At 49.9% G+C, this 26388-nt stretch overlaps 1 protein-coding gene across 1 annotated transcript; it reads right to left on the reverse strand.

Annotated features, from left to right (window-relative positions):
• Positions 1 to 1350: 1350 nt before the first annotated feature.
• On the reverse strand, positions 1351 to 19503 carry LOC144609227 (galactose-3-O-sulfotransferase 2-like). The gene is made up of 3 exons (XM_078427647.1): positions 19394 to 19503; positions 17954 to 18266; positions 1351 to 3567 (listed from the first exon to the last, which is right to left on the reverse strand). The coding sequence occupies exons 1-3, from the start codon at positions 19459 to 19461 to the stop codon at positions 2758 to 2760; spliced, it is 1191 nt and encodes a 396-aa protein (XP_078283773.1). The 5' UTR covers positions 19462 to 19503; the 3' UTR covers positions 1351 to 2757.
• Positions 19504 to 26388: the final 6885 nt, after the last annotated feature.

Here is a 26388-nt window from a genome sequence, read left to right on the forward strand (position 1 = left end):
GAGTTGCTGCCTTACAGCGAATGCAGCGCCGGAATCCCGGGTTCCATCCCGACTGCTGGCGCTGTCTGTACGGAGTTTGCACGTTCTCCCCGTGACCTGCGTGGGTTTTCTCCGAGATCTTCGGTTCCCTCCCACACTCCAAAGACGTGCAGGTTTGCAGGTTAATTGGCTTGGTATCAGCGTAAATTGTCCTTAGTGTGTGTAGGATGGTGTCAATGTGCGGGGATAGCTGGTCGGAGCGGACTCAGTGGGGCCGAAGGGCCTGTTTCCGCGCTGTATCTCCAAACTGAACTAAATAACGTCTGGTGGAAGGAAAAGCCAGCAAAGTCCAATCAAGGATAGTCCGGGAGTCATCAAAGCCTAGTCCTTCCGCTGGCTGGAGAGCGATGAAACAAAATACAAAGCGGACGGAGGTGCAGAACCTGGCGGACTGGTGCTCTGATAACAACCTGTCCCTAAATACCACCAAGACCAAGGAGCTAATCATCAACTTCCAAAGGTCACATAACAGGGAATACGCCCCGATCTTTATCAACGGGGACACTGTGGAGAGTGTCCAGCTTCAAGTTTCTGGGCACTCACATTTCGGAGGACCTAACATGGTCCAATAACACTGCTGCGCTGGTCAAGAAGGCGCAACAATGACTGTTCTACCTAAGAACACTGAAGAAGTCTGGTCTACCCCAACAGCTGCTGATGTCATTCTACCGCTGCACCATAGAGAGCATCCTAACACATGGCATCCCTGTGTGGTATCTCAGCTGCACGGAGGCAGAGAGGAAAGCTCTTCAGCGGGTAGTCCATAGAGCTCAGAGGACCATCGGAACACAGCTACCAGCCTTGGAGGGCATCTACAACACACGATGCCTCAGAAAAGCCACCAGCATCCACAAAGACTCTTCACACCCCTGCAACAGTCTGTTCGAACTTCTACCATCGGGCAGACGCTACAAGGCCTTCTACGCCCGCACCTCCAGACTCAGGAACAGCTTCATCCCCAGGGCCATAGCTGCTATGAACCGGTCCTGCTGAGCCGGATGGTCACATCGCACAGCGAACCGGCACAGATCTACTTGCACTTTATTCTGTCTTAAAACTGTTACAATTTGTCTCGTTGGGTTGTTGTTGTTTAAATTAATTAAATTATTGCATCGTATGGGAGGCGCATTCGCAATCTCGTTGTACCCCTGTACAACGACAATAAAGATATATTGTATTGTATAGCACGCAACAAAAGCCTTTCACTGTATCTTGACCCACGTGGCAATAAACTAAACTATACTGAACGACTGTGGAGTATTCAGACAGTGCATCATGGCAGGAGACATCGGTAGAGGCCAATCACTGAGGCAGTGGTTATGGAGCTTTTATTGGATCAGGTTGAGTCTTGGAGCGGTATTCACAGGCTTGAGTTGCCCCGACAACAGTCACGTTTCATGCAACAGGGGTTAGAAAAAGAAACAACCGCCCAGACTGTGACAACACATAGGGACAGAGGCGCGCGGCACCAAAGATGGGCGCAGAGTGCTGGAGTAACTCAAACGTGGCCAGGCAAACGTTCCCTGGCGATGAAGGAAGGGGGTGACGTTTCGGGTTGGGACCCTCGAGCAACCCGGCAATATCCTCGTAAATCTTCTCAGCACCCTTTGAATCTCAGCGGCACCTTCCCTCGTGGCGGGTCGAGCCAGGACCGGACGCGGCGCTCCAAACGCGGCCCCAGCCGACACCGAGGGCAACAGTCGCATAACGTCCCGGCTTCTCACCGTCCTGGAGAAGGGTCCCGACCCGAAACGCTGCCGGGACATTGTTTCCCCCCCCCCCCCCCCCCCCCACCACCCAAACGGGTGGTGCCCAATCCCACCTTTGTCTCGATCTTCCCATTCGGTGATACTGGGCTCCCATTCTCAGTGCACCACAGATACAATCCATGGGGGGAGGGAGGGAGGGAGGGGAGAGGGAGGGATGGAGGGAAGGGAGGGAGGGATGGATGGAAGGAGGGAAGGAAGGAGGGAAGGAAGGAGGGAAGGAAGGAGGGGAGGGAAGGGAAGGAGGTATGAACGGAGGGAAGGAAGGAGAGAGGGGAGGGGAGGGGAGGGGAGGGAGGGAGGGGAGGGGAAGGAGGGAAGGAGGAATGGAAGGGAGGGAGGGAGGGAGGGAGGGGGTATTAGCTGGCACTTACTACACCCCCGCCCCTGCTCCCCCCCCCCCCCCCCCCCGGAAGGGTAGCTAAACAACCAGCCTCCAACACATGGGGGCGAGGGTCAGAGAAGGGGAATTCCCTGACCTTCCTTGCAGGTTGTGCTTTGCCGCTGGCCGCCAGGCCCCTGGTGATCGCCCAGAGAGCCCATAGTGGCTTTTCCCGGGTCCCTGGCGATCGCCCAGAGTGGCTTTTCCCGGGCCCCTGGCGATCGCCCAGAGAGCCCACAGTGGCTTTTCCCGGGCCCCTGGTAATCGTCCAGAGAGCCCGCAGTGGCTTTTCCCAGGCCCCGTCGTTGGCCGAGTCCGATCCCGTTTCCATTCCTTCCACAGTGCGAGGAAAATTGTCCGGGCGCCCTTCCTCCCCTTCGGGAGGTGAGAACTGCCCAACGGAGGTCCCACCAACAGAGGTTCTCAGTCCCAGGGCTGGAGGGGGAGCTGTGGTTGGAACCTCCGACACAACGAGACTAGTGGTCAAGATTTCGATGCAATTATAAATAATTGGGGGTTGGGGGTTTGGGGAATAGTTCTTGGAACGATGGGGAGTTGGTTGGCGTTCCTTCACACATGCAGAAGGACTTTGCTACTGGGGGCCGAGGGGAAGTGCTTGGCGTCCAGGAGGTCCTTGTACTGGAGTTCTGGCATCACCAGGCGCAGGCACCTCTCCCGGGTGCCTCCTTCGAGGTCGGGGTTGAGGTTGTAGCCCATGATGCGGGCCCGGCCGTACTGGAAGGGCCTGATGTTGCGGTCCTGGATCTGGCTGGCGTCCACGGGGCTGCTGCCCTGGAGGCAGAGGTCCATCAGGGCCTGGCGCTTCTCTCTGAGGGCCAGCACGTCGGCCGCCATGCGCTGCCGCCCGTAGAGCTCCACCTTCCGCCAGAAGGTGCGGTTGAAGTGGGCGTACAGCTTCCAGTCCAGCGCGTTCCAGGCCCGGATCTGGCCGGCCGCCCGCTCGGACAAGGGGCGGACCGAGGCGTTGCTGCGCAGGTTGAGCTTGAAGGAGACCACGTCGTCCAGCCCCCAGCACAGCGCCTCCTTCAGCAGCACCATGGACTCGTCGAAGTACTCGGCGACCAGCACCAGCTGGAAGGTGGCGCCGATCTCCTCCAGCACCAGGTCCACGTAGGGCGCGGAGTCGTTGGCGTTGTGGTCGAAGCCAAAGTCGAACCACATCAGGTTGCGGGCGTAGTGGCTCCCACGCTCCTTGGGTGAGAAGTATCGCCAGGGCTGGCTGAGGAACTGCTCCAGCGACTCCACCTTCTTGAAGGCCAGGCTCGAGCCCTTGTAGTAGGTGAAGGACGACTCCATCAGGGTCACCGGGTTCCGCAGGATCGAGAAGTAAAAGGTCCCCTTGGCCATGACCTTCTCCACCTGCAACAACACAACACAACACAATAGTACACTTGCTCTGAACCGGTCCTGCTGAGAATCTATGCTATTAGTTGAGATAGTTAATTAGAGATATTGATATTTTGTTGTAGTTGAGATGGTTTCTTTTGTTGTTTTAGCTAATATGAAATGAATCCTTATTTTCAGTGGAAAGCAGTAAAATGGATGCTTTTGGCAGAAACGTTATCCTTGGGATGGAATGTGTTTGTCCCTTTATGATTGATAGGGAGTAGACAGAGGAGTATTACTCCCTTGTCTGACAGTGTATTGAAACAGTAGAAGCAAGGTTGTGCAGCTGCGAGATTGCTCGTCTATAAAGATAAGTTTCTTTCTCAATAACAACTGCTTATATGGGTGCGTGTGAAAGTAGGAAAAGTTTCGAATCCACTCTAGGTAAATTGATGCATTTCCCCGAAAAACCATGTGACTTATATTAATGGTTTGGTTTCTGAGCATGTGATCTGTATTAATGATTTTGTTTTCTCTCTGTAACCATGTGAATTGTATTCGATTTGTAATTGGTCCTTAATTTTAACTGTTACGCCCCTTTTTCCTTTCTGTATAAAAAAGTGAACAATGGTGGAGAAGTTGTTCTTCCCCTCCCCTGAGTTGAGATCTTTTCAGACACTAGTATTGAATCTGGAGATCCTCACGGGGAGAACCCCCATGGTGGAATAAATCTGACGTGCTCACCCAGTATCACGTGTGATTATTCAGACTGAAGGTAAAGAACTCGGATTATCACTGCGGAGTGCCGCCCATTGACGCAGCGGTAGAGTTGCCGCCTTACAGCGAATGCAGCGCCGGAGACTCAGGTTCGATCCTGACTACGGGCGCCGTCTGTACCGAGTTTGTACGTTCTCCCCGTGACCTGCGTGGGTTTTCTCCGAGATCTTCAGTTTCCTCCCACACTCCAAAGACGTACAGGTTTGTAGGTTAATTGACTGGGTAATATGTTAAAAAAAATTGTCCCCAGTGTGTGCAGGATAGTGTTAGTGTGCGGGGATCGCTGGGCGGCGCGGACTCGGGGGGCCGAAGGGCCTGTTTCCGCGCTGTATCTCTAAATCTAAAAACTGTCTCCTTCGGATGGTCATGTCTCACATCGACCCGGCACAGACCTATTTGCACTTTATACTGTTTTAACTGTTTCTATTTTTGTTTCTCTGGGTTGTCTAAATTTCTGTTCAGAATCAGAATTACCTTTATTGTCATCCAAAACAAACCCAAGTCTTTTGGACGGGATTTCGTCACCCACAGTCCAACAGTAAGAGCAATAACACGCACAATCACACGCACAATCACAAACCAACACAAAACACAAATAAGAAGCATCCATCACAGTGAGTCTCCTCCGGTCACTTCCTCACTGTGATGGAAGGCCAGAATGTCTTTTCTCTTCCACTGCCGTCTTCTCCCGCGGTCAGGCTGTTGGAGTTGCCACATCGGGGCGGTCGTGGCTCCCGACATTGAAGCCCCCGCCGGGCGGAGAAAATCACGCGGCCTATTTCAGGCCGTGTCGGACGGTGAAGGTCCGCGGCGGGCCGACCCAAGCCCCGCGATTCGGGGCGGGCGAACACGCTGCCGCTGCCGGAGCTCCCAATGTCAGCCCCCACCCAGGGACCTGGAAAAGGGGACGTACAACGAGATCTGGGTGTCCTAGTGCATCAGTCACTGAAAGGAAGCATGCAGGTACAGCAGGCAGTGAAGAAAGCCAATGGAATGTTGGCCTTCATAACAAGAGGAGTTGAGTATAGGAGCAAAGAGGTCCTTCCGCAGTTGTACAGGGCCCTAGTGAGACCGCACCTGGAGTACTGTGTGCAGTTTTGGTCTCCAAATTTGAGGAAGGATATTCTTGCTATTCAGGGCGTGCAGCGTAGGTTTACTAGGTTAATTCCCGGAATGGTGGGACTGTCACATGCTGAAAGACTGGAGCGACTAGGCTTGTATACACTGGAATTTAAAAGGATGAGAGGGGATCATATCGAAACGTATAAGATTATTAAGGGGTTGGACACGTTAGGGGCAGGAAACATGTTCCCAATGTTGGGGGAGTCCAGAACCACGGGCCACACAGTTTAAGAATAAGGGGTAGGCCATTTTGAACTGAGATGAGGAAAAACTTTTTCAGTCAGTGAGTTGTGAATCTGTGGAATTCTCTGGCTCAGAAGGCAGTGGAGGCCAATTCTCTGAATGCATTCAAGAGAGAGCTAGGTAGAGCTCTTAAGGATAGCGGAGTCAGGGGGTATGGGGAGAAGGCAAGAACTGATTGAGAATGATCAGCCATGATCACATTGAATGGCGGTGCTGTCTTGAAGGGCCGAATGGCCTCCTCCTGCACCTATTGTCTATTGTCTATATTGTATTGTACAATATCTTTATTGTCATTGTACAAGTACAACGAGGTTCAGACATGCGTCACAAAGATAACACGGTCAGCTGTCCACTTCCGTTCACTTCAGTCTTTAGTTTTAATTTAACTGCCCGGAAACAGTCCACCGAGTCCGCGCCGACCATTCATCCCCGCGCACTAACACTATCCCTCGCACACCAGGGACAATTGACACATACGCCAAGCCACTTAACCTACACACCCGTACGTCTTTGGAGTTTGGGAGGAAACCGGAGATCTCGGAGAAATATAGATGTCATACAGTGTGGAAACAGGCCCTTCGACCCAACTTGCCCACACCGGCCAACATGCCCCAGCTACACTAGTCCCACCTGCCCAAGTTTGGTGCATATCCCCCCAAACCTGTCCTATCCATGTACCTGTCTAACTGTTTCTTAAACGTTGGGATAGTCCCAGCCTCAACTACCTCCTCTGGCAGCTTGCTCCATACACCCACCACCCTTTGTGTGAAAAAGTTACCCCTCGGATTCCTATTAAATCTTTTCCCTTCACCTTGAGCCTATGTCCTCTGGTCCTCGATTCCCCTACTCTGGGCAAGAGACTCTGTGCGTCTACCTGACCTATTCCTCTCATGATTTTGTGCACCTCTATAAGATCGCCCCTCATCCTCCTGCGCTCCAAGGAATAGAGTCCCAACCTGCTCAACCTCTCCCTGTAGCTCACACCCTCTAGTCCTGGCAACATCCTCGTGAATCTTCTCTGAACCCTTTCAAGCTTGACAATACCTTTCCTATAACAAGGTGCCCAGAACTGAGGACAGTTGGGAGACTGGTGAGCACGCAACAAAAAGTTTTCACTGTACCTCGGTACACATTTTCTCTAAAGGGGAGGCCATTTAAAACTGAGGTGAGAAGAAACTTTTTCACCCAGAGAGTTGTGAATTTGTGGAATTCTCTGCCACAGAGGGCAGAGGAGGCCAATTCACTGGATGAATTTAAAAGAGAATTAGTTAGAGCTCCAGGGGCTAGTGGAATCAACGGATATGGGGAGAAGGCAGGCACGGGTTACTGATTGTGGATGATCAGCCACGATCACATTGAATGGTGGTGCTGGCTCGAAGAGCCAAATGGCCTCCTCCTGCACCTATTTTCTATGTTTCTCTATCTCGATACACGTGGCAATAAACTAAACTTCAAACTTCATTGAGTTGCAGTCCTGGAAACAGGTGGAGCAGCGGTAGAGTTGCTGCCTTACAGCGAATGCAGGTAAGACCCGGGTTCGATCCCGACTACGGGAGCTGTCTGTACGGAGTTTGTACGTTCTCCCCGTGACCTGCGTGGGTTTCCTCCGAGATCTTCGGTTTCCACCCACACTCCAAAGACGTACAGCTTTGTAGGTTAATTGGCTTGGTAAATGTAAAAGTTGTCCCTGGTGGGTGTAGGATAGTGTTAGTGTGCGGTGATCGCTGGGCGGCGCGGACCCGGTGGGCCGAAAGGGCCTGTTTCCGCATTGTATAATAATAATAATAATAATGCATTACATTTATAAAGCGCTTTTCAAACACTCAAAGACGCTTTACAGGGATTTCTAGAACATAGAGAAGTGAATAAATAGATAAATAAGTAAACGAACAGAGAAAGGAGACAGAGGTGAGGTGGCCTTCAGTGGTTGAAGGCAGTGCTGAAGAGGTGAGTTAGAGTGTATCTCTAAATTAAACCTTATAGGGAGGTGTATTGTCTTTGCGCTGACCGGTTTGCGCACAACAAACAGCTTTTCACTGTACAAAATAAAATAAACTTCAACTTAATATTATTAATAATACACACACACACACACACACACAAACACACACACACACACACACACACACACACACACGTCTCTCTGGCGCTATAAGGCAGCGACTCCACTATAGACTTTAGATTTTAAGAGATACAGCGTGGAAGCAGGCCCTTCAGCCCACCAAGTGGGTCCGTGCTGACCAGCTCCCGGCTGGAGACTACTTTGAGATGTGGGCGGTCACGGTGGCGCAGCGGTAGAGTTGCTGCCTTACAGCGAATGCAGAGCCGGAGACACGGGTTCGATCCCGACTACGGGCGCTGTCTGTACGGAGTTTGTACATTCTCCCCGTGACCTGCGTGGGTTTTCTCCAAGATCTTCGGTTTCCCCCCACGCTCCAAAGACATGCAGGTATGTATGTGCACGTATGTATGTTTCCTCCCACACTCCAAAGACGTGCAGGTAATTGGCTGTGTGTAAATGTTAAATTGTCCTGTGTTTGTTTGTGTGGGATAGTGTTAGTGTTCGGGGTGATCGCTGGTGGACTGAAGGGCATGTTTCTCCACTGGTGTTTCTAAACTAAGCCACCAGGGGGAGCTCCGAGGTGGAGATCACGGGTGGGGAGGAGCTCTGAGCTGGAGACTACGGGGGGTGAGCTCCGAGGTGGAGACTACTGGAGGAGAGCTCCGAGCTGGAGACTACGGGGGGTGAGCTCCGAGCTGGAGACTACGGGGGGTGAGCTCCGAGGTGAAGACTACGGGTGGGAGAGCTCCGAGCTGGCGACTACGGGAGGAGAGCTCCGAGCTGGAGACTATGGGGGGAGAGCTCCGAGCTGGAGACCATGAGGGGAGAGCTCCGAGCTGGAGACTACGGGGGGCAGATCCGAGGTGACGACCACGGGGGGGAGCTCCGAGCTGGAGACCACGGGGGGCAGCTCCGAGCTGGAGACTACGGCGGGCAGATCCGAGGTGACGACCACGGTCGGGAGCTCCGAGCTGGAGACCACGGGGGGCAGCTCCGAGGTGGAGTCCATGGGGTGGTAGCTCCAAGGTGGAGACGACGTAGATGTCAGTGGGCTTGAAGAATTGCTTAAGTACGTGCGAGTGTACGTCAGACCATCACGGTCCATTCACACTAGTATGGCCCTGCAAACTAGGTTCAATTTGAAGCTCTATAATCCTCAGTTGGTTCTCAGTCCACTGAAGAATTGTTCTGATGGGGACAATTCGGAAATGCTAGCACCTGGAGTTGTGTTATTCTTCAGAAGACTGTCAAGTTCTTCAGAAGACTAATTCGCTTTAGTTTAGGCGTACAGCGCGGAAACAGGCCCTTCGGCCCACCGAGACCGTGCCGATCAGCGATCCCCGCACACTAACGCTATACAACACACACCGGGCGGGGGACAATTTACAATTTTACCAAGGCCAATTAACCTACAAACAAGCACGCCTTTGGAGTGAGGGAGGAAATCGGAGACCAGGAGAAAACCCACGCAGGTCACGGGGAGAACGTACAAGCTCGGTACAAACAGCGCCCGTAGTCACGGTCGAACCCAGGTTTCTGCCGCTGCAAGGCAGCAACTCTACCGCTGCGCCACCGTGCCGAACCAAAATTTCCACTGAAATTCTTGCTATTGAGGGCGTGCAGGATAGGTTCACCAGGTTAATTCCCGGAATGGCGGGACTCTCATATGTTGAAAGACTGGAGCGACTAGGCTTGTATACACTGGAATTTAAAAGGATGAAAGGAGATCTTATCGAAACGTATAAGATTATTAAGGGGTTGGACACGTTGGAGGCAGGAAACATGTTCCAAATGTTGGGGGAGTCCAGAACAAAACACAGTTTAAGAATAAGGGGTAGGCCATTTAGAACTGAGATGAGGTAAAACTTTTTCAATCAGAGAGTTGTGAATCTGTGGAATTCTCTGCCTCAGAAGGCAGTGGAGGCCAATTTTCTGAATGCATTCAGGAGAGAGCTAGATAGAGCTCTTAAGGATAGCGGAGTCAGGGGGTATGGGGAGAAGGCAGGAACGGGGTACTGATTGAGAATGATCAGCCATGATCACATTGAATGGCGGTGCAGGCTCGAAGGGCCGAAAGGCCTCCTCCTGCACCTATTGTCTATTGTCTATAAAATTTCCACTGAGGATTGATCCAAGAATCTTCTGCAAGTTTCGTCCCAGCTGTTACCAGGCAACTGGACCATCCGACCACCCACTAGAGAGCAGTCCTGAACTACTATCCACCATCTTGGAGTCCCTGGGACTACATTTAATTGAGCTTTACTGGACTTTACCTTGCACTAAACGTTATTCCCATTATCCTGTATCTGTTCACTGTGGACGGCTCGATTGGAATCATGTACTGTCTTTCCGCTGACTGGTTAGCACGCAACAAAAGGTTTTCACTGTACCTCGGTACACATGACAATAAACTAAACCTCATTGAGTCATAGAGCATGGAAACAGGCCCTTCGGCCCAATGTGTCCACGCCGACCAAGATTTTTCTCTAAACCTTATCGGGAGACGTATTGTCTTTCCACTGACTCGTTAGCACGCAACAAAAAGCTTTTCACTGTACCTCAGCACACGTGACAATAAACGAAACTTCAACTTAACATTATTAATAATAGGATCAACCACGCATGCACACACAGTACGCAAGGACAGGATCAAACCTGGCTCTCTGGCGCTGTAAGGCAGCACCCCTAACGCAGATGTAGAGGAAGGATCTGCACATGCTGGTTTCAATCGAAGATAGACTCAGAATGCTGGAGTAACTCAGCGGGATGGGCAGCATCTCTGGAGAGACGGCCGAACAGAGCTTAGCCTTACCCTTAACAACTGAAAGAATACCGGCTTCCAAACACTTTAACTCCCCCTCCCACTCCCACACTGACCTTTCTGTCATGGGCCTCCTCCATTGTCAGAGTGAGGCCCAGAGCAAATTGGAGGAACAGCACCTCATATTTCGCTTGGGCAGCTTGCAGCCCAGTGGTACGAACATCGACTTCTCCAACTTTAGATAGTTCCTCTGTCCCTCCCGTCCCCTCCTCCTTCCCAGATCTCCCTCTATCTTCCTGTCTCCACCTATATCCTTCCTTTGTCCCGCCCCCCTGACATCAGTCTGCAGAAGGGTCTCGACCCGAAACATTACCCATTCCTTCTCTCCTGAGATGCTGCCTGACCTGCTGAGTTACTCCAGCATTTTGTGAATAAAAACCTTCGATTTGTACCAGCATCTGCAGTTATCTTCTTATATTGACTTCTCTAACTTCAAGTAGCCCTTGCATTCCCCCTCTCTCCATCCCCTCCCCTTCCCAGTTCTCCGCCCAGTCTTACTGTCTCCCATTACATTATATTTCTGTTTCCTTTGTTGTTACCTTCTCCCAACTAACAATGATCTATTCAACATTTGCCTTGAACCACATTCCCTTTGACCTGCTTTCACACCATTCACTTCCTTATCTAAACACTTTGTTATCTCTGTACCGCCTACTCCCACGACATCAGTCTGAAGAAAGGTCTCGACCCGAAACGTCACCCATTCCTGCCCTCCAGAGATGCTGCCTGACCTGCTGAGTTACTCCAGCATTCCGTGTCTATCTTCGGCAGATGATATCCTCGGTATCATCTACCTTAAAGGCAGGAAACATGTTCCCAATGTTGGGGGAGTCCAGAACCAGGGCCCACAGTTTAAGAATAAGGGGTAGGCCATTTAGAACGGAGATGAGTAAAACCTTTTTCAGTCAGAGAGCTGTGAAACTGTGGAATTCTCTGCCTCAGAAGGCAGTGGAGGCCAATTTTCTGAATGCATTCAAGAGAGAGCTAGATAGAGCTCTTAAGGATAGCGGAGTCAGCGGGTATGGGGAGAAGGCAGGAATGGGGTACTGATTGAGAATGATCAGCCATGATCACATTGAATTGCGGTGCTGGCTCGAAGGGCCTCCTCCTGCACCTATTGTCTATTGTCTATTGTACAGGCAGCACCCGTGGTCAGGATCGAACCGGGATCCCTGCAGCAGCTCTACCCGCTGCGCGTCCGTAACGCCCTCAGCTTCCACCCAGGATTGAACTGGTGACGTTTCACGGGTAAAGGGAACGTGATAACCATGAGACCAGAGACACTATGGGCTGTGATCCACATCAACATTAATAATTTAAATGATTAAATGATTCATGTTATTAATACGGGGACAGGCTGTGTAGAGACAGCACCCGAGGTCAGGGTCGAAAACAGGTCTCTGGCAACGTGAGGCAACAGCTCTACCCGCTGCACCACCGTGACGCCCTGACTCAGATGAGGCGATTATCTGTGTCTCTGGGGCTGCAAGACAGAGCTTCACTTTAGAATTTATACAGACTGCACGGAAACGGGCCCTTCAGCCCAACGAGTCCAGCAATATTAATATTATTTTGAATGACGTACATAGTTCCTGTGGTCTAACACCTCACAGTGCCAGGGACCCGGGGTTAACACTGACCTCACGTGCAGTCTGTACGGAGTGTGAGCTATTATTAATAATATAAAGTTAGGAAAAGGCGATGTACAACGAGATCTGGGTGTCCTAGTGCATCAGTCACTGAAAGGAAGCATGCAGGTACAGCAGGCAGTGAAGAAAGCCAATGGAATGTTGGCCTTCATAACAAGAGGAGTTGAGTATAGGAGCAAAGAGGTCCTTCTGCAGTTGTACAGGGCCCTAGTGAGACCGCACCTGGAGTATTGTGTGCAGTTTTGGTCTCCAAATTTGAGGAAGGATAGAAACATAGAAACATAGAAAATAGGTGCAGGAGTAGGCCATTCGGCTTTCGAGCCTGCACCGCCATTCAACATGATCATGGCTGATCATCCAGCTCAGTAACCTGTACCTGCCTTCTCTCCATACCCCCTGATCCCTTTAGCCACAAGGGCCACATCTAACTCCCTCTTAAATATAGCCAATGAACTGGCCTCAACTACCTTCTGTGGCAGAGAATCCCACAGATTCACCACTCTCTGTGTGAAGAAATGTTTTCTCATCTCGGTCCTAAAAGACTTCCCCCTTATCCTTAAGATGTGACCCCTGGTTCTGGACTTCCCCAACATCGGGAACAATCTTCCCGCATCTAGCCTCTCCAACCCCTTAAGAATGTTATATGTTTCTATAAGATCCCCCCTCAGTCTTCTAAATTCCAGCGAGTATAAGCCTAGTCTATCCAGTCTTTCTTCATATGAAAGTCCTGCCATCCCAGGGATCAATCTGGTGAACCTTCTCTGTACTCCCTCTATGGCTAGAATGTCTTTCCTCAGATTAGGAGCCCAAAACTGTACACAATACTCCAGGTGCGGTCTCACCAAGGCCCTGTACAACTGCAGCAGAACCTCCCTGCTCCTATACTCAAATCCTCTTGCTATGAATGCTAACATACCATTCGCTATTCTTGCTATTGAGGGCGTGCAGCGTAGGTTTACTAGGTTAATTCCCGGAATGGCGGGACTGTCATATGTTGAAAGACTGGAGCGACTAGGCAGTATAAGAAAATAACTGCAGATGCTGGTACAAATCGAAGGTATTTATTCACAAAATGCTGCAGTAACTCAGCAGGTCAGACAGCATCTCAGGAGAGAAGGAATGGGCGACGTTTCGGGTCGAGACCCTTCTTCAGACTGAAGAAGGGTCTCGACCCGAAACGTCACCCATTCCTTCTCTCATGAGATGCTGCCTGACCTGCTGAGTTACTCCAGCATTTTGTGAATAAATACCTTTGAATGGAGCGACTAGGCATTTAGACACTGGAATTTAGAAGGATGAGAGGGGATCTTATTGAAACGTATAAGATTATTAAGGGGTTGGACACATTAGAGGCAGGAAACATGTTCCCAATGTTGGGGGAGTCCAGAACCAGAGGCCACAGTTTAAGAGTAAGGGGTAGGCCATTTAGAACGGAGATGAGGAAAAACTTTTTCAGTCAGAGAGTTGTGAATCTGTGGAATTCTCTGCCTCAGAAGGCAGTGGAGGCCAATTCTCTGGATGCTTTCAAGAGAGAGCTAGATAGAGCTCTTAAGGATAGCGGAGTCAGGGGGTATGGGGAGAAGGCAGGAACGGAGTACTGATTGAGAATGATCAGCCATGATCACAGTGAATGGCGGTGCTGGCTCGAAGGGCCGAATGGCCTATTGTCTATTGTGCAGGCAGCACCCGTGGTCAGGATCGAACTGGGGTTCCCTGCAGCAGCTCTACCCGCTGCGCGTCCCTAACGCCCTCAGCTTCCACCCAGGATTGAACTGGTGACGTTTCACGCGTAAAGCGAACGTGATAACCATGAGACCAGAGACACTATGGGCTGTGATCCACATCAATATTAATAATTTAAATGATTAAATGATTCGTGTTATTAATACGGGTACAGGCTGTGTCCAGACAGCACCCGAGGGCAGGGTCGAAAACAGGTCTCTGGCAACGCGAGGCAACAGCTCTACCCGCTGCACCACCGTGACGCCCTGACTCAGATGAGGCGATTATCTGGGTCTCAGGGGCTGCAAGACAGAGCTTCACTTTAGAATTTAGACAGACAGCACGGAAACGGGCCCTTCAACCCAACGAGTCCACAGTGACCGGCGATCCCCACACACTGGCACTATCCTACACACACTGGGGACAATGTACAGGAGGCAATTAACCTGCAAACTCGTACGTCAATGAGATGTGGGAGGAAACCGGAGCACCCGGAGAAAACCCACGCAGTCGCAGGGAGAACGTACAAACTCCGTACAGACAGCACCCGTGGTCAGGATCAAACCTGTGTCTCTGGGGCTGTGAGGCAGCAGCTCCACCCGCTGCGCCACCGTGCCGCTCGAACTGAGGGATATCTCTCAAATTGTAAATTGTGTGTAGGATAGAATTAGTGTACTGGTTGGCACGGACTCGGTGGGCCGAAGGGCCTGCTTCTCAACGTATCTCTGAAGTCTAAAGGAAAATGTAAAACTCACGGTGTCACAGGAAGAACGTGCAAACTCCGTACAGACAGCACCCCAGGTCAGGATCGAACGCGGGTCTCTGGCACCGTGAGGCAGCAGCTCTACCCGCTGCGCCACTGTGCCGCACTAACGGAGGGGACAACACGGATTTCTGGCCCTTTAAGGCAACAGCTTCACTTTGGAGGTGCAGCACAGAAACAGGCCCTTCGGCCCACCGAGTCCACGCTGACCAGCGATCCCCGCACACTAGCATTCTCCCAAACACACTAGGGACAATTTACCGAAGCCAATTAACCGATAAACCTGCACGTCTTTGGAGTGTGGGAGGAAACCGGAGCACCCGGAGAAAACCCACGCAGGTCATGGGGAGAACGTGCAAACTCCGTACAGACAGCACCCGCGGTCAGGATCGAACCCGGGTCTGTGGCGCTGTGAGACAGCAAATCTACCGCTGCACATCCGTGCCGAACAATGTTCCAGCCCAGTATCGAACTGGGAACCTTTCGCATGTAAACGGACGTGACAACCGCCACACCACAGAAACTATATCAGCGAACCAAAATAATATTAACAATATTAATATTATTTTGAATGACGGAGATAGTTCCTGTGGTCTAACGCCTCACAGTGCCAGGGACACGGGTTTAACACTGACCTAACGTGCAGTCTGTACGGAGTTTGTGTGCTATTATTAATAATATAAAGTTAGGAAAAGGCGATGTACAACGAGATCTGGGTGTCCTAGTGCATCAGTCACTGAAAGGAAGCATGCAGGTACAGCAGGCAGTGAAGAAAGCCAATGGAATGTTGGCCTTCATAACAAGAGGAGTTGAGTATAGGAGCAAAGAGGTCCTTCTGCAGTTGTACAGGGCCCTAGTGATACCGCACCTGGAGTACTGTGTGCAGTTTTGGTCCCCAAATTTGAGGAAGGATATGCTTGCTATTGAGGGCGTGCAGCGTAAGTTTACTAGGTTAATTCCCGGAATGGCGGGACTGTCGTATGTTGAAAGACTGGAGCGAGCGACTAGGCTTGTATACACTGGAATTTAGAAGGATGAGAGGGAATCTTATGGAAACATATAAGATTATTAACGGGTTGGACACGTTAGAGGCAGGAAACATGTTCCAAATGTTGGGGGAGTCCAGAACCAGGGGCCACAGTTTAAGAATAAGGGGTAGGCCATTTAGAACGGAGATGAGGAAAAACATTTTCAGTCAGAGAGTTGTGAATCTGTGGAATTCACTGCCTCAGAAGGCAGTGGAGGCCAATTCTCTGAATGCATTCTAGAGAGAGCTAGATAGAGCTCTTACGGATAGCAGAGTCAGGGGGTATGGGGCGAAGGCAGGAACGGGGTACAGATTGAGAATGATCAGCCATGATCACATTGAATGGCGGTGCTGGCTCGAAGGGCCGAATGGCCTCCTCCTGCACCTATTGTCTATTGTACAGGCAGCACCCGTGGTCAGGATCGAACCTGGGTCCCTGCAGCAGCTCTACCCGCTGCGCGTCCGTAACGCCCTCAGCTTCCACGCAGGATTGAACTGGTGACGTTTCACGCGTAAAGCGAACGCGATAACCATGAGACCAGAGAAACTATGGGCTGTGATCCACATCAATATTAATAATTTAAATGATTAAATTATTCATGTTATTAATACGGGGACTGGCTGTGTCCAGACAGCACCCGAGGGCAGGGTCGGAAACAGGTCTCTGGCAACGCGAGGCAACAGCTCTACCCGCTGCACCACCGTGACGCCCTGACTCAGAGGAGGCGATTATCTGGGTCTCTGGGGCTGCAAGACAGAGCTTCACTTTAGAATTTAGACAGACAGCACGGAAACGGGCCCTTCTGCCCAACGTGTCCACAGCGACCGGCGATCCCCACACACTGGCACTATCCTACACACACTGGGGACAATGTACAGGAGGCAATTAACCTGCAAACTCGTACGTCGTTGGGATGTGGGAGGAAACCGGAGCACCCGGAGAAAACCCACGCAGTCGCGGGGGAGAACGCACAAACTCCGTACAGACAGCACCCGTGGTCAGGATCGAACCCGTGTCTCTGGGGCTGTGAGGCAGCAGCTCCACCCGCTGCGCCACCGTGCCGCCCTAACTGAGGGATCAACGCGAATTTCTAGGCACCTGCTTCTTAATGTATCTCCAAGGTCTAGATCTGTGATCAGGATCGAACCCGGATCTCTGCAGCACCTCAGCCATGGATCATACTGAATGGCGCTGCTGGCTCGAAGGGCCGAATGGCCGACTCCCGAGCCTATTTTCCACGTTTCTAAACTAAAACAATTGAGTTTAAACAATTTACTTGTAGTTTAGTTGAGAGATACAGCGCGGAAACAGGCCCTTCGGCCCACCGGGTCGGCGCCGACCAGCGATCCCCGCACACTGACACTATCCCACACGCACTAGGGACAATTTTTACATTTGCCAAGCCAATTAACCTACAAACATGCACGTCTTTGGAGTGTGGGAGGAAATCAAGTTAGGAAAAGGGGACGTACAACGAGATCTGGGTGTCCTAGTGCATCGATCACTGAAAGGAAGCACGCAGGTACAGCAGGCAGTGAAGAAAGCCAATGGAATGTTGGCCTTCATAACAAGAGGAGTTGAGTATAGGAGCAAAGAGATCCTTCTGCAGTTGTACCGGGCCCTAGTGAGACCGCACCTGGAGTACTGTGTGCAGTTTTGGTCTCCAAATTTGAGGAAGGATATTCTTGCTATTGAGGGCGTGCAGCGTAGGTTTACTAGGTTAATTCCTGGAATGGCGGGACTGTCGTATGTTGAAAGACTGGAGCGACTAGGCTTGTATACACTGGAATTTAGAAGGATGAGAGGAGATCTTATCGAAACGTATAAGATTATTAAGGGGTTGGACACGTTAGAGGCAGGAAATATGTTCCCAATGTTGGGGGAGTCCAGAACCAGGGGCCACACAGTTTAAGAATAAGGGGTCGGCCATTTAGAACGGAGATGAGGAAAAACTTTTTCAGTCAGAGAGTTGTGAATCTGTGGAATTCTCTGCCTCAGAAGGCAGTGGAGGCCAATTCTCTGAATGCATTCAAGAGAGAGCTAGATAGAGCTCTTAAGGATAGCGGAGTCAGGGGGTAGGGGAGAAGGCAGGAACGGGGAACTGATTGAGAATGATCAGCCATGATCACATTGAATGTACAGACAGCGCCCGTAGTCGGGATGGAACCCGGGTCTCCGGCGCTGCATTCGCTGTAAGGTGGCAACTCTACCGTCGCGCCACCGCGGTCTTACCTGCGGCCGGTAGAAGCGCATGTGGTTGCAGATGATGTTGTACTCCTGCCTCTTGAGCGGGCTGTAGAACTTGACCCTTCGCGTGCTGAAGAGGAGCGGGTAGCCAAACTGGTAGGCGGCGGGCAGGGCGAAGGTCAGGTTGCGGGCCTCCCCGAAGCGGTAGAGGATGTTGAGGATGGTGCTGCCCGCCGTCTTGTGGGTCTTGAGGAACATCACGTGGGTCCTGGGCCTGCAGGCCTCAATCGCCCGGCCAGCCTGCACCAGGCCCATCGCCGTGGCAACCCCGGCCTGCTCCACCTCCAGCGACGGCATCCTAGGCAGGAGAGAGAGCACGATGAACACCTATTTTCTGTTTCTAAACTGAACAAATCTGAAGAAGGGTCTCGACCCAAAACGTCAATAGAGGGGGGGTGGGGAGGGGGGGAGGGAGAGAGAGGGAGAGAGAGGGAGAGAGAGAGAGGGAGAGAGAGAGCGAGGGAGAGAGAGAGGGAGAGAGAGAGGGAGAGAGGGAGAGAGAGGGAGAGAGAGGGAGAGAGAGGGAGAGAGAGGGAGAAAGAGGGAGAAAGAGGGAGAGAGAGGGAGAGAGAGGGACAGAGGGAGAGAGAGAGAGAGGGAGAGAGAGGGAGAGAGAGGGAGAGAGAGGGAGAGAGATAGAGTGTGCGTGCTTGTCTGTGTGTGTGGGGTTTGTACGTTCTCCCCGTGACCGCGTGCTCCGGATTCCCCCCACAAAAACGACGACGTGCGGGTTGGGTCAATTATCCGTTGGGAATAGTCCTCCTGGTGTGGGGGTGAGGGGTTGAGTGGGATAGGGGGAGGGGAAGGGGGAGAGGGGGAGTGGGGGTGGGGGAGACGGAGAGGGCGAGTGGGGGTGGGGGAGACAGAGAGGGGGAGTGGGGGTGGGGAGAGGGAGAAGGGGAGAGGGAGAGGGGGAGAGGGAGAGGGGGAGGGGGAGTGGGGTGGGGGAGAGGGAGAGGGGGAGTGGGGGAGGGGGAGTGGGGAAGGGGAGTGGGAGAGGGGACGGGGGCAGGGGAGAGGGGGAGGGGGGAGTGGGAGAGGGGACGGGGCAGGGGAGAGGGGGAGGGGGAGTGGGAGAGGGGACGGGGGCAGGGGAGAGGGGGAGGGGGAGAGGTGAGGGGGAGTGGGAGTGAGGGAGAGGGAGGGGAGAGGGAGAGGGGGAGTGAGAGAGGGGGAGGGGTAGGGGGAGGGGGGTTGGGAGAGGGGGCGGGGAGGGGGAGTGGGAGACGGGAGGGGGAGAGAGGGAGGGCGAGAGGGAGAGGGGGGAGGGGGAGTGGGGTGGGAGAGGGGGAGTGGGAGGTGTAGTGGGAAAGGGGGAGGGGGAGTGGGAGAGGGGGAGTGGGAAAGGGAGGGGGATTGGGGGCGGGGGAGGGAGAGGGGGATGGGGAGAGGGGGAGGGGGAGGGGGGGTGGGGTGTGCAATCACCTTTTCTTATCCGTCATGCCCAGAGTCTGGATGGCAAGTCCGACCCCCATGAGGATCAGCACAACCATCCAGAGAGCGTGGAGCGTACACCATTGCTGGATCCTTGGCTTCCTATGGGCAAGAGAGACAGCGTGAGAAACATTCACATTACAGTTAGCTTTCTGTGGTGTCACTCGTACCGAGGTACAGCGAAAAGCTTTTTGTTGCATGCTATCAAAATGAATGGCGGTATAAATATTGTAACTTCAGAAATATATTCATTTTAACGGCATTAACTCTTCCTATTAATGTTATTGGTAATGTCATCCATTTATCAAGGTCTTCTTTTATTTTTCTTAGTAATAATAAATAATTTAATTTATATAAATTCTTCATATCATTATCAATTCTTATACCTAAATACTTTATACCAATTAATGGCCATCTAAATTGGGTTAGTAATCGACATTGAGTGTAATCTCCTTTAGTAAGGGGTAAAATTTCACTTTTATCCCAATTTATTTTATAACCTGATATTCTTCCATATTCTTCTAATCTAAAAGATAATTTGCGCAATGAATCTAATGGTTTTGTTAAGTGTATCAAAACATCATCTGCAAATAAATTAATCTTAAATTCTTCCTGATTGACTTTAAAACCCTTAATATCTGGGTCACTTCTAATTAGTTCAGCTAACGGTTCTATCGCCAGGACAAATAAAGCAGGTAATAATGGGCATCCTTGTCTAGTTGACCTTTTTAATTGAAACGGTGTTGAAATTTGGCCATTTGTCGCTACTTTAGCTTTGGGATTCACATTTAGAGTTTTAATCCAGTTTATAAAAGTTGTTCCTAACCCATATTTTTCCAATACTTTATATAAAAAATCCCACTCTAACCTATCAAATGCTTTTTCTGCATCCAGAGCTACTGCTACACTTATTTCATTCCTCTTTTGTGCCAAATGCATTATACTAAGTAACCTAGTTACATTATCTGCAGAATGTCTATTTTTAATAAATCCAGTGTGATCCATATGTACTAATTTTGGTAAATACTTAGACAATCTATTAGATAAAATTTTTGCTACTATTTTATAATCTGTATTCAGCAAAGATATAGGTCTATATGATGTTGGTTTTAAAGGATCCCTATCTTTTTTTGGTATTACTGTTAAAATCGCTGTCGTAAAAGACTCTGGGAGGTTATGTGTTCATTCCGCCTGCTGTATTACCTCCATAAAAGGAAGAATTAATAATTCTTTAAATTTTTTATAAAATTCTGGTGGGAACCCATCTTCTCCTGGGGATTTATTACTCTGTAGTGATATTAAAACATTACCAATACAAGTACCACAGAAGTTTTTTCAAGAGTTAAATAAATATGTGCGGAAATTTCTCTGGAAAGGTAAGATGTCAAGAATATCGTTGGAAAAATTGACATGGAAGTTTGATTCAGGAGGATTACAACTTCCGAACTTTAAGAATTATTATAAAGCAAACCAACTGAGGTTTATTGCATCTCTTTTTGAAGAAAAAAACCCGGCATGGATAAGAATAGAACTAGACAAAATAGGAGAAAATATACCAGAAGACTTTATATATAAATGGGAACCTAAATTGATACGGGGACTGAAAGAATCTCCATTATTAAAACACTTGATCGGATTATGGAATAAGGTAAATTTTGAGGATGAAACAAAAAAATCTTTATTAGGAAAGATAACTTTGATTCAGAATAGATTGATACCTTTTACAATGGATAACCAGCTTCTATATAGGTGGCATCAAAAAGGGATTAGATATATAGGTGATTGCTTTGAAAAAGGTATGTCATTTGAACAATTGAAAAATAAATATCATATATCAAATAATTCCCTTTTCTGTTACTTTCAATTAAGAGCTTATTTAAAAGATAAATTGGGTCAAACAATGTTATTGCCGAAATCTAAGGAAATTGAAAACCTAATTCAAAAAGGACAAATAAAATTTTTTACTTCTATTATATATAATCTAATTTTAAAAAAGGCCCCTAAACAAGGAATTCATATATCAAGGCGAAAATGGGAAACGGATTTGAATATTAATATTGATGGAACAAATTGGTCAAAACTATGCCTTGACAATATGAAAAATACAATAAATGTTCGGTTTAGACTAGTACAATATAACTTTCTGCATCAATTATATATCACACCACAAAAATTAAAGAGAATAAACTCAAGTTTATCTGACCAATGTTTTCGGTGCAATCAAGAAATTGGTACTTTTTTTCATTCTACTTGGTCCTGTTCAAAAATACAACCTTTTTGGACAAACTTAAGAAGTTTTTTAGAACAGATTATCGGAATACAACTTCCATACAACCCAAGATTTTTGTTAGTGGGTGATGTTGAAGGAATAAGACCACAACTTAAAATGAATAAATATCAGAAAGAATTTATAAAATTTGCATTAGCAGTAGCCAAAAAAACTATCGCAGTTACTTGGAAATCAGATTCCTATTTAAGTATGGACCTTTGGAATAATGAAATCTCTAACTGTATCCCACTTGAAAAAATTACTTATAATTTAAGGAACAAATATGATACTTTTTTAAATATCTGGCGTCCTTATCTACAAAAGAGGGGCCTATATATATAGAAGAATTGTTCATATTTACAATGGTTCTTTTGGGAGAGATGTATATACATATACAGTTTATTCTGTTTGAAATTCCATGGGGCGTGTGCAGGACCACCAACAACCAGGCAGTCTTTAATCTTTTTTTCTTTTCTTTCTTTTTCTTATTTGGGGTTAGTATAAGGGGGGTGGGGGGAAGGGTGGGGGGGTTTGTTTTCCAAAAAGTTCTGTAAAAAATAAAAAACAAATAATAAAAAATAAAAACAATAAGTAAATAAATCAATGGCGGTGCAGGCTCGAAGGGCCGAATGGCCTCCTCCTGCACCAATTTTCTACGTTTCTATCCAGCCAGCAGAAAGACACTACAGGATCACAATCGAAGATAGGGACAAAGAAAGCTGGCGTAACTCAGCGGGACAGGCAGCATCTCGGGAGAGAAGGGATGGGCGACGTTTCGAGTCGAGACTGGTTAGGGATAAGGGAAACGAGAGACGTAACGAGAAGCTGGTGCGACTTGGGTGGGGAGGGATAGAGAGAGAGGAAATGCCGGGGCTACTTGAAGTTAGAGAAGTCAATGTTCATACCGCTGGGGTGCAAGCTGCCCAGGCGAAATATGAGGTGCTGTTCCTCCAATTTGCGCTGGGCCTCACTCTGACAATGGAGGAGGCCCAGGACAGAAAGGTCAGTGTGGGATTGGGAGGGGGAGTTAAAGTGTTTAGCAACCGGGAGATAGACAATAGACAATATACAATAGGTGCAGGAGGAGGCCATTCGGCCCTTCAAGCCAGCACCGCCATTCAACGTTACTTTTTTGCATTTATTCACAAAATGATGCAGCATCTCAGGAGAGAAGGAATGGGTGACGTTTTGGGTCGAGACCCTTCTTCAGACTGATGTCAGGGGGGCGGGACAAAGGAAGGATATAGGTGGAGACAGGAAGATAGAGGGAGAACTGGGAAGGGGGAGGGGATAGAGAGGGACAGAGGAACTATCTAAAGTTGGAGAACTCGATGTTCATACCACTGGGCTGCAAGCTGCCCAGGCGAAATATGAGGTGCTGTTCCTCCAATTTTCGCTGGGCCTCACTATGGCACTGGAGGAGGCCCATGACAGAAAGGTCAGACTGGTAATGGGAGGGGGAATTGAAGTGCTCAGCCACCGGGAGATCAGGTTGGTTAAGGTGGACTGAGCGAAGGTGTTGAGCGAAGCGATCGCCGAGCCTGCGCTTGGTCTCGCCGATGTAAAGAAGTTGACATCTAGAGCAGCGGATGCAATAGATGAGGTTGGAGGAGGTGCAGGTGAATCTCTGTCTCACCTGGAAAGGCTGTTTGGGTCCTTGGATGGAGTCTAGGGGGGAGGTAAAGGGACAGGTGCTGCATCTCGTGCGGTTGCAGGGGAAAGTGCCCGGGGATGGGGTGGTTTGGGTGGGAAGGGACGAGTGGACCAGGGAGTTACGGAGGGAACGGTCTCCTCCTCTCCTTGTCACTTTTTTGCATATCTTTCATTCATTGTTTTTTATCTCTCCAGATGGGGCTCGACCCGAAACGTCACCCATTCCTTCTCTCCAGAGATGCTGCCCGACCCGCCGAGTTACTCCAGCTTTTTGTGTCCGTTGTCAGAGGAGGTAGTCGAGGCAGGGACTATCACAGCACTTAAATGTGTCGGAAGGAACTGCAGATGCTGGCTGACACCGGAGATAGACACAAAATGCTGGCGTAACTCAGCGGGACAGGCAGCATCTCTGGAGAGAAGGAACGGGTTAAAACTAAATTTACAGGTAGTTGGTCAAAAAAAGCTTTTGACTCATTGACCATAGATGTTGGGAGGTCACGTTGCAGTTATATAAGACGCTGGTGAGGCCAGATTTAGAGTACCGTGTTCAGTTCTGGGCACCGTGCTATCAGAAAGATGTTGTCAAGCTGGAAAGGGCGCAGAAAGAGGAGATTTACGAGGATGTTGCCAGGACTCGAGGGGCCTGAGCTACAGGGAGGGGTTGGGGCAGGCTGGGACTCTATTCCTTGGAGCGCAGGAGGATGAGGGGAGATCTTACAGAGGTGCACAAAATCACGAGAGGAATAGATCAGGTAAACACAAAGTCTTTTGCCCAGAGTAGGGGAATCGAGAACCAGAGGGCATAGGTTTAAGGTGAGGGGGGAAAGATCTAATAGGAACCTGAGGGGTAATGATTTCCACAGAGAGGGTGGTGGGTGTATGGAACGAGCTGCTGGTGGGTATAGTTGGGGCTGGGACTCTCATGATGTTTAAAAAACATTTAGACAGGTACATGCATCTGAATGCATTCAAGAGAGAGCTATATAGAGCTCTTAAGGATAGCGGAATCAAGGGGGTATGGGGAGAAGGTAGGAACGGGGTACTGATTGAGAATGATCAGCCATGATCACATTGAATGGCGGTGCTGGCTCGAAGGGCCGAATGGCTTCCTCCGGCACCTATTGTCTATTGTCTATTGTCGACATGGATAGAACAGGTTTAGAGGGACATGGGCCAAAACGGAGCAGGACAGCGCGACAATTTTAGGCCCACCTTACTCACCGTCGGCCCTTTGGTGCCAATGGAAGACGTTTCATTGAAATCGGTGTTATATTTTTAGTTATTCACGTTTTAAAGTTTAAATTTATCTCCTAGGGAGGGAGGGGGAGGGAGGGGGGGTGGAGGATGAGGGGGATGGAATGGGGGGGAGGGGGGGGAGGGGTTGGGGTGGAGGGGAGGGAACAAAGGGGGGAGGGGGAAGGAGTAGAGGAGAGGGAGGGGCGGGAGTGGTGGGGGGCAAAGGGGAGGGGGAGTGGGGGAGGGGTAGGAGAGGGTGCTGCATCAATGCAGGTGAGGTTTGGGCCCAACGGGTCCACTTGGTCTAGTATACATTATAGAGCGGCTTATAAGGAACACCCTTGCAGGTAGTTAGCAGCAGGATAACCCAAGACGTCAGTATGGTCATTGAGTCACACCACAAGGAAACAGGCCCTTCGGCCCAACATGCCCACGCCGACCAACATGCCTCATCTACACTAGTCCCACCTGCCCACACCGGCCAACATGCCCCATCTACACTAGTCTCACCTGGGCGGCACAGTGGCGCAGCGGTAGAGCTACTGCCTTAGAGCTCCAGAGACCCAAGTTCGATCCCGACTACGGGCGCTGTCTGTTCGGAGTTTGTACGTTCTCCCCGTGACCTGCGTGGGTTTTCTCCGAGATCTTCCCCAAGATCTCCCACACTCCAAAGACGTGCAGGTTTGTAGGTTCACTGGCTTGGTATAAATGCAAAACTGTCCCTAGTGTGTGTGGGATAGTGTTAGTGTGCGGGGATCGCTGGCCGGCGCGGACTCGGTGGGCCGAAGGGCCTGTTTCCGCGCTTTATCTCTAAACTAAACTAAACTAAATCAGGCCCATTTCAATAGACAATACACAATAGGTGCAGGAGGAGGCCATTTGGTCCTTCGGGCCAGCACCGCCATTCAATGTGATCATGGCTGATCATTCTCAATCAGTACCCCGTTCCTGCCTTCTCCCCATACCCCTGACTCCGTTATCCTTAAGAGCTCTATCTAGCTCTCTCTTGAATGCATTCAGAGAATTGGCATCCACTGCCTTCTGAGGCAGAAAATTCCACAAATTCACAACTCTCTGACTGAAAAAGTTTTTCCTCATCTCCGTTCTAAATGGCCTACCCCTTATTCTTAAACTGTGGCCCCTTGTTCTGGACTCCCCCAACATTGGGAACATGCTTCCTGCCTCTAACGTGTCCAAACCCTTAATAATCTTATACGTTTCGATAAGATCTCCTCTCATCCTTCTAAATTCCAGTGTATACAAGCCTAGTCGCTCCAGTCTTTCAATATATGACAGTCCCGCCATTCCGGGAATTGACCTAGTAAACCTACGCTGCACGCCCTCAATAGCAAGAATATCCTTCCTCAAATTTGGAGACCAAAACTGCACACAGTACTCCAGGTGCGGTCTCACTAGGGGCCTGTACAACTGCAGAAGGACCTGTTTGTCACGTACAAACTCCATACACACAGCACCCATAGCCAGGATCGAACCCGGGTCTCTGGCGCTGTGAGGCAGTGACTTTACCTCCGCGCCATCGTAACGCATAAATTGTCCCTCAGTAAATTGCCCCCTAGCGTGTCGGGACTGGATGCGAAATTGGAATAGCGTAGAACTAGTCCGAACGAACGAGGTAGAAACAAAGGGCTGTGGATGCTAGTTTATACCAAAGATAGACACAAAGTACTGGAATACCTCAGGCAGCATCTCTGGACAAAAAGGATGGGTGACGTTTCGAGTCGGAACCTTTCTTCAGACTGAACATAGAAACATAGAAAATAGGTGCAGGAGTAGGCCATTCGGCCCTTCGAGCCTGTACGCACCGCCA

This window comes from Rhinoraja longicauda, chromosome 34 (genome assembly GCF_053455715.1).
Source record: "Rhinoraja longicauda isolate Sanriku21f chromosome 34, sRhiLon1.1, whole genome shotgun sequence".
Lineage (NCBI taxonomy): Eukaryota > Metazoa > Chordata > Chondrichthyes > Rajiformes > Arhynchobatidae > Rhinoraja > Rhinoraja longicauda.